This window comes from Erythrolamprus reginae, chromosome 9 (genome assembly GCF_031021105.1).
Source record: "Erythrolamprus reginae isolate rEryReg1 chromosome 9, rEryReg1.hap1, whole genome shotgun sequence".
NCBI lineage: Eukaryota > Metazoa > Chordata > Lepidosauria > Squamata > Dipsadidae > Erythrolamprus > Erythrolamprus reginae.
The window spans coordinates 13476835-13485923 of NC_091958.1; the positions used below are offsets into that span (position 1 = coordinate 13476835).

Sequence of the window (9089 nt, forward strand, 5' to 3'; positions counted from 1 at the left end):
CGGTCTCGGTTCTGATCTCAAAAGTGAGAAATTTCAGCATGGACCATCTTAAAAAAACCATCCCAGAAGGGAAGCAAATGCGATTTGGGTTGGAGATTTCCCCCGGTTGGAAGATGGTCACCTGCCTTTGGGCAAGATCCAACTTGAATCGTATTGTCGCTAATGCCGATGCTTGTCCTTTAATTGGCCCTCAGTCCTGCTAGCCCAGAACCTGAATTCCGATGACCAAGATGTGGTCTTGAAGGCGCTGAAGAGGGTCCCCGAAAGCCGGCTACGCAAGGATGGACTGAAAGCTTTGAGTTTGCTTCTTGTGGAAGGAAACACCAAAGTTATCGGGGCCGTAACGGCACAGCTGCGCAACCTGTCGGAGAATCCCAGTTTTCGGGAGCGGGCAAGTATTTTATTTATTTATGTATTTGTTTTATTTGTTTTGTCAAGTAAATATTGGTGGTATACAGAGATATAATAATACAATATTAGTAAAAGAGAAACAGCATTTTTAATTTTTCCTGTATTTAATTTATTGTATTTAATATAAGTATTAAATTAAATAAAATACAGTATTTAATTTAATACTGCATTAAATGCTATCTGTATTACAGATAGCTTATTCTTACCCTCAGCCACATTACACATTCTTAAAGGGGTGTGTTTCATTTCTTGGGCTTTTAATGACGAAATGTGATTGTTGCAATTTTGGGGAGGTCTGGAGATTTGTTGGTCAATCATAGGAAACAATCATTATGTTTTCAAAGATTTTTTTTTCTCTCCATTCACAGTACAGTTAAAAAATACCAAAAACATCAAGTTGCTTTACAATAGTTCACTTTTACAAATTGTATTTATGCAAAGATCAATGCTGCCTCCTAGACTTTTAACATCTGGATAAAAATTAGTTACTCAGTTTCTTATATTGTACAAAAATATTGTTAGCTAAAACCTCTTTTAAGCTGTTCTAGATTTAAAATGTCTCAAGTAGATTAGGCTATAAAATTCAAATTTCTCCATATCTCTTCTATGTCGATTTTCATATATAATGAATAACCTTTTTAAAATGATAATTGCCCATTAATAAGGAACTTCTAAAGAAAAAAAGAACATCAACCAAAAAAAAGTACAGATGACAAACTCGAGGAGAGAGAAATAGCATCTCCTAAAAACACCCAATTAGCCGAATTGCAGAATTACAAAAGCTAATATGTAATTCCAATATATAAAAAATTATAAACAAATAACAACTAACTAGCAAAAAGGAAATAAAATTTAAGAGTAAAAGCTGAAAAATAAAGTAAAAAGAAAGAAAGAGTTTTTAAAAAAAGGGAAACAAGCATAAAAAGAAAAAAGAATAGAAGAAAAACAAATAAAAGAAAAGAAAGAAGAAAGAGTGGAAAAAACAAGAAAAGAAGGGGAGGAAGAAATGGAAAAATAAGAAGAGGAGGAGGTTATTTTTCCATTTCTTCCTCCCCTTCTTTTCTTGTAACGGGTCCAAAGACGGGCTACAAGAATGGTGGAAGGTCTTAAGCATCAAACGTATCAGGAAAGACTTAATGAACTCAATCTGTATAGTCTGGAGGACAGAAGGAAAAGGGGGACATGATCGAAACATTTAAATATATTAAAGGGTTAAATAAGGTCCAGGAGGGAAGTGTTTTTAATAGGAAAGTGAACACAAGGACAAGGGGACACAATCTGAAGTTAGTTGGGGGAAAGATCAAAAGCAACATGAGAAAATATTATTTTACTGAAAGAGTAGTAGACCCTTGGAACAAACGTCCAGCAGACGTGGTAGATAAATCCACAGTAAATGAATTTAAACATGCCTGGGATAAACATATATCCATCCTAAGATAAAATACAGAAAATAGTATAAGGGCAGACTAGATGGACCATGAGGTCTTTTTCTGCTGTCAGACTTCTATGTTTCTATGTTTTTTGCCCTCCCCAGGCTCCAAAGGCTTCCCTGGAGCCAGGAGAGGGTAAAAACGCCCTCCCCAATTCCCCAGGAGGCTCTCTGGAAGCCAAAAACACCCTCCCAGAGCCTCTGTGAGAGCCAAAAATCAGCTGGCCGGCACACACATGCACATCGGAGCTGAGCTAGGGCAACGGCTCACGTGCCAGCAGATATGGCTCCGCGTGCCACCTGTGACACCCATGCCATAGGTTCGCCATCACTGGTGTAGGTTCTATGATGGGAAAAGGAAGGCATTTACAACCCCCGTTCCTCCCTATTCTTTATTTGCATAAGCTTTCAAAGCCAAGGGTTCCAAAACAGACACACACATCACTCGGAAAGAAGAGGTTGTTTTTCCTTTGAGGCCAAGCAGACATGATTGTCTTGATGTTTTCCTCAGGCTCTTGTCTGCTTCCTGGAGCAGTTGGAGGATGAAGAGACCCAGACGCGGGTGGCGGCCTGTGCTGCTCTGGGCTGCCTTAAGGTGAGGGCTGGTTCTTCCGAGCATAATCAGCTGTCGCTCTGCGTCTTTTACTGGTATTTACTGGCTGGTGCTTCTCAGAATAAATCTGTTGGGTGGAGATGGCACTCAGAAGATTGGTCTGTCTGTCTGTCTGTGTGTGTGTGTGTGTGTCTCTCTCTATCATCTATCTATCTATCTGTTTATCTATCTATCTATCCATCCATCCATCCATCCATCCATCCATCTATCTTATCTATTCTTAATTTCTTCCTTCCTTCCTTTTCTTCCTTCCTTTTTCTTTCTTTCTTTCTTTCTTTTCCTCTTCGTCTTTGTTCTTTTCTCCCTCCCTTTCCTCTGAAATGCTGTGAGAACAGTAGCATGGGAAACTGTTTTGGGCACAAGTCAGTTTCCGAATCTATTGCTTCTTGGTGATATTTTTATTATGTATTACAATTATTTCTGTGATACCTACTGATCTTCTGAGTCTGGTTTACTTTATTTGTCTATTTGTCTCTCTGTCTGTCATATCTATATATCTCTCTGTCTGTCTGTCTGTCTATCTATCTATATGTCTGTCTGCCTACCTACCTACCTACCTACCTACCCACCCACCCAAGAATGGAAAACATTCTTCACAGAGAATGAAAATGAGAGTGAAAGAGTTTGCAAGCTGATAAGAGCTGGGAACATGGTTAGCAACTGGGTAGGGCTGGAAAAAAACATCTGGAGCAAGTATTGAATGAAAAAAAAAACCCTTCAAAGACTTAGGGCTTGGAAATCATTCTTTGCAGAGAGTAACAATGAAAGAGCTTGCAAGCTGGTAAGAGCTGGGAACATCAATGGCACCTGGTTAAGGCTACAAAGAAACTTGATTTGGAGCAAGTTAGAGTAATAAAAAAACCCTGCAAAGACTTAGGGCGTGGAAAACATTCTTGGCAGAGAGTAACAGTGAAAGAGCCTGCAAGGGAAGAGCTGGGAACATTAGCTGCTAGTAAGGCCTGGGGGGGGGGGGGACGCGGGGAAGCTACATTCAGAGTATAAGACGCACTCAAATTATCAGCCTCTTTTAGGAAGGGAAAAGGTGTGTCTTATATGGTATGTATGGGCGAAAATTATATTAGAATTGCTGTGTGTATAGAACTGTATGTTCTGCAGGGGAGAATTATTATAGAATTGCTGTGTGTATAAAACTGTGTTCTGATCTCATTTTTTTAATATGATTGATTGATGTACAGGTGTATGACTTGGACTTGTTTACTGTCTACTCTGTTGAATATACACGCAAATAATATCTATCCTATAACTGCAATAGTCTGGGTTATAGACTGGATATCTACTCTGTATAGGTTTGTTTTAGGGATGTTACAAATAATTCCTTAGCATTTTTACCCAGGCTCCCTCCAGATCCTTAAAGGAACAGTGTCATTTCCTTTGTCTTAACACTGCCCCCAACCAACAGGCCAAGGAGAGCATTGAACAGCTGGTGTATCTGTGCCAAACTGACAAGGAAGCCGTGCGCGACGCAGCCAAGCAAAGCCTCCTTATGTGTGGTAAGTGCGCCTCCCAAGCTCTCTTTCCCGACCGCCTTAATCTTCTCCTACCCTAAGAGAAGGGCTTATTGCTGGTGGGTGTGGGGTTTCAGAAGTAGTTCAGGTGCTAAACCTCCAGCCTTTCTCTTGATCTCTGCTGGTACCGCAGCTGAGGTTGGCCTCCCGCTGTATCAGTGCTACTTGCTTAAGGAAAAGGGGTGCACCACAGCCCCAGTGGTGCGGTGGTTAGAATGCAGTACTGCAGGCTGACTCTGCCGACCGCCAGCGGTTCGATTCTGACGGGCTCAAGGTGGGTTCAGCCTTCCATCCTTCCTTAGGTGGGTAAAATGAGGACCCAGATTGTTGGGAGGAAGAGGCTGACACTGTAAACCGCTTAGCGCAGTGTTTCTCAAATAGTGGGGGGCACGGAGCGATGCCGGGGGGGGTGCATGACCCTGGGGAGTGGGCTTTTTTTGCCGCAGGGAGTAGGGGTTTTTTGCACACAGCACAGAGCAGGAGATATGAAATGCAGATAACAAACCCTTAAGAGACACCATGGAAAAATATTTAACAGAAATGAAAAGAGGAGAGAGACGGAGATCATGAGACAAACGTTAAGTCTCCCGAAAGCTAAGATGAGGAAATAGGACGAAACGTAGCACTTGGTTTCATTGTGACTATGATGGGAGACAAGGAAAGACTGATATGTTTACTGGGTCTAAAAAATGTCGGCATCGGACAGCATGAAGCCAAATAAATTAAGACGTCACTTAAACACATTACACCTCAATCACGCTGATAAGCCGCTTGAGTTTTTTCAGCGAAGATGTGCTGAATATTGCAAACAATCGTCCCGGCGGAGAGTTGGAGGGGACGTGATATGTTTACTTCTTCCTGGGTGGGGGATAATGGAAAATAATTTGAGAAACACTGGCTTAGCAGAAGCTGTAAAGCACTGTGAAGCAGTATAGAAGTGTTAAGTGCTAGCGCTATCCTGGGAAGAAAATACTTACGTAGTCCTTGCTGTTTATTATCCTTTGATAGATGGCACTGAACGAACCCTCTGATGGGGCTCAGTAGACTTCTGGGTCAGGACAGCGGCTGCACAGGTCGGGATTTTGTACCCAGCCGGTTAGCTACCCTCCCCTGCCCGTTGCATGTCTAACCGGTGTCTCTTGACCTGATGTGGTTGGGTTTGCGTCTTCGCTGTGGCCCCGAGTTGCAAGCATCTTCCAGCTGTGCTTGTGTTTATGGCTCTGTACGTCTCTCGTCCCTGTTGCACATGGAATGGCACGCCCGATGAGGGACTCTTGCTTCGGTCCCAGATTAAAAGGTTCACGCAAGATGCTACAACGGACCAAAATGAGATTGGATAACCGTGTGCCTGTGTTGTGTGAACCTAATAACTGTCTTGAGTAGGAACCACACTATCCCGTTCACCCTAAATGTGGTTTATTTGTTCCGGTGTTGCATGCGGTATGAACCCAGTAAATTGTATTTTGTTCATTTGGGCTTAAGAGTTAGCATGTGGTGCGAAACGGGTGGAAATTTCTCCACCCATTGCTGGGGCAATGCCTTTGCTTGCCATGGCTTTTGGTGAGATCCCACACGCTGAGAACTCATCCTAAAGCAGGATTCAGGATTTCAAACAACACTTTCACTTCAGCCCAATAAAAAAAAACCAGTTTCATTAACTTGCACGAATCGGAGAAGATCATAAATAAGATTATGGTAGAATCCCATGATTATTTCAGAGCCAAAGAAATAAGTGGTGCTTAAATGCTCAGAGGTCCAAAACTCACTTTCCCTTCACCTGGTACTTGGTCTTTTTAATCAAGAGAAGTCAGATATTGAACCCAATTTTTTTTAAAGCAAAACACCTCCAACTTTTTGATTTGTCATTGGCTTCTCTGTGTTGTCCCTTGATTTTAAGGAAAGCACTTTTTTTAAGCAATCTTCAGCTTAGGGTATTTTGCATTTTTAAGGAACTTGAAAAGTTTGGCAGAGGTTTATTATTTATTTATTTATTATTTGGATTTGTATGCCGCCCCTCTCCGAAGACTCCGAAGTTTGTTGAGTAGTGGGAGAACAAGAGGAAAGTAGATTGGCTACTTCCTTCAAACTGGATTGCCCCCAATCCTGATACCCGTAGAAGCTAGTTTAAACCCTTGCCAAGAAGCAGCTTAGAAATAATTCCCCATGTTTGTCAATACTAGGAATACTTTTCAACGTATACTATATTTAATTAAATTTGGAATTCCCCCCCCCCCTATAACCTTGCCCCCATCTTACGGTGTAGGGCCAAATCAACAGCCAAATCTGATCCTTGGCTTGAGAAGTGCAACACACTAATATATTGTAAAATCTACCTAAAATTTCTGGTTGAATTTTACATTTCACAGCTACCAGGATTTAAAAACATACTGTTTTTATTAATCTGCAAATTCTCTAACGTTGTCTGCAGACAGCCGGAAGAGGCTTGTGATATTAATTCCTTTCAAAATATGGAATGGAGCTATACCCTAATTCTACAGAATTCAGAAAAGCAAGCAAGCAAGACGATTTAATTCTGAGAATGTGTATGGGCAATTGTGCTAAACCAGGGGTCCCCAAACTTGGCAACTTTAAGACTTGTGGACTTCAACTCCCAGAATTCTCCAGCCGGCTATGCCGGCTGGAGAATTCTGGGAGTTGAAGTCCACAAGTCTTAAAGTTGCCAAGTTTGAAGACCTTTGTGCTAAACATTCTTTATCTCTGAAGAACAAACATGGAGCTACTACTTAAAGGTCACCCATGGATGTTTGTGCAAATTGAACACAAAATGCTTGATAAAAGCGTTTAAATGAGAGAGGTGCAATTTCTAAACCCACATGCTAAACATGATTCTGTTGCAATGTCTGCCCAGCCATTCTGTGTTCTCAAATGCAAGTTATCCGCTTAGCATGCAGAGATGTCCCTTGCTGTGAATTTTGCAAAGTTCTCAAGATTGTGGGCCCGCTGATGTATGTCTCCCAACCCATTCTTCCTGTGTTTACATGCATGTGGCTCTAAAGAAACATCAGCATGAAACCAAGAACAAATAGTATGTAGCCCTGGCTAAACGTAAGAAAGATGGCAGAAATAGTGAAATATGTGCTGAGTTGACTTCACACATCACATTATAATGTTTGGTGGGGACCACTCAAACAAAATTTTATGTTGATTAATGAGATGTGAGAAGTATATTAGAGATTTATCACAAAATAAGACAGTAACAAAAGTTGGCCGTTGATCAAATGGTATATCATTTAGATCTGGCCACAAAGGATACACATGATTTTATTTATTAATGGGTTTTAAACTGTCTTTTTAAATTGTTCTTTTAGATGTTGCTTTTTGTTGTAAGCCGCCCAGAATCCTTCAGGAGTTGGGCGGCATATCAATTAAATTAATTAAAATAAATATTAATTAATTAACCCAAAAATGTTTAAGAACTGATGAGCACATATGTATTCATAAACAAACACTTCTTTAAAAGAAGGAGTTTGACAATCAATGTTTGCATTGGGAACGATTATTCCACTTGGATTGTGGACCGGGGTCAAAATTCAAGAGGCAAATTAGACCACTATATTGTATAAACAATGTTCCTGAAAAGCTGTCACTATTTAAAAAAAAAAACAGGTCAGATTTTTTTATACATGGCCAAGAAAGGCAGATTCTTGTACATGGCCTAGGCTAGGGGTGTCCAACTCAAGACCTGCAAGCCACATCTGGCCTGTGGGGTGCTTAGATCTGGCCCTGGGAACAGCAGAGGACTGCTCTACAGTGCCTCTGCTGGTGAAAACGGAGCTTGCGAGGGCCGCATTAGGCCTCCTGAGCTCCATTTTCACTGGCAGAAGGTTGCAAGAGGCCGTTGCAACCTGAAACGGCCCTCGGGAGCCCGTTTTCGCTAGCAGAGCCCTCAGCCCACCACAGGTGACCCCGACATGAGTGACATTGAACTGGCCATCTCCCCCAGGTCCCCCAAGATCAAACGCACCCCTCAATGAAATCAAGTTTGACACCCCTGGCCTAGACTGGTCAGTGCCAGCAGTGTAGCAGATAGACCTGGGTCCAAAGTTGAGGCAGAAATTATCTTGATGGGCGCCTGATTTCTGTATGTGTGTGTGTTTTCAGGGGACGATGGCAAGTCAGCTCATCGAAGGCTGGAAGAATCTCTGGATAATTTGCCACGGATCTTCGCCCCGGGCAGCATGGCCAGTACCGCCTTCTGAAGGAAGCACCATCGACCCAACCTGCTTGATCCTTTGTTGGGCACGGACCTTGCATGCTGCAGAACTTCAGTGGAGTCCTCCGAACCGAAGTCATATCGGCCGCTGTCAATGGTGGAGCATGCCCACAGCAGTATTAGTACCGCTAGCCTCCTGCCTTACGTGGAGAATGCCTTAGCTCATTGGCTCCGGCACCAGCACGGAGGCGATCCGTTCCGCGGTTTTCTTCCTCCTACAGAAACCTACCGAATCCGGAGGACGGTGTTGAACTGGGCATGTTATCATTATAGCCAGGACCGAAAAAGAACCCCTTTCTATTTGGATCTGCTTGGAGAAAACCAGCAACATTAGCAAAAGCCATCGGTTGAAGATACTCTTGGAAAGATGCACGTCGAAAAGTCCCTGTTTAATGCTTTAACCTGTTCTCTTCTCCACTGTTCTGTCCACCCTGTGGGACTGTGAATCTCGCAACGAAATTTGGGGCCAGCTAGATCCTCCATTAGGGCTTTGAATAAATTGCAGATTTCTCCTCTGGATTGCAAGAAAAAAAACCATCAGGAAGGAGTCCTACATTCCCAGCAAGGGAAGGGAAACCCATGTCTTTATAGTGACGATGCTATGGAAGATGGAAACTTAACGGGCCTCTTCTTGTGCTATTTTAATATTTTTTATGTACATTGTGTGTGTGTGTATGGGTGCGTGGGTGCCTGTGTGTGTGTGTGTGTTGGGGTGGGGAGGGTGGCATCAGCCAAATGGAAGCAAAAAGTCCTTTTCTACAAAGTATCTATAAATTTATCTGTACATCTACATAGCTATAAATATAAATATATATATAATGTAATTATCAAGAAGTTTGGATAATTTTGCCTGAAATAAACAGACGTTTGAGCAAA

General features: G+C 42.1%; 1 protein-coding gene across 5 annotated transcripts in view; it reads left to right on the plus strand.

Annotated features, from left to right (window-relative positions):
* The window catches only part of RIPOR1 (RHO family interacting cell polarization regulator 1), a 157296-nt gene extending 148207 nt beyond the window's left edge, over window positions 1-9089 (plus strand). For all 5 annotated transcript variants that reach the window (XM_070760325.1, XM_070760323.1, XM_070760326.1 and 2 more), the window contains exons 19-22: window positions 195-391; window positions 2352-2435; window positions 3874-3964; window positions 8102-9089. In XM_070760325.1, the coding sequence (XP_070616426.1) occupies window positions 195-391; window positions 2352-2435; window positions 3874-3964; window positions 8102-8199 (470 nt within the window). In that variant the 3' untranslated portion in view covers window positions 8200-9089. The remainder of the gene's footprint in view (window positions 1-194; window positions 392-2351; window positions 2436-3873; window positions 3965-8101) is intronic.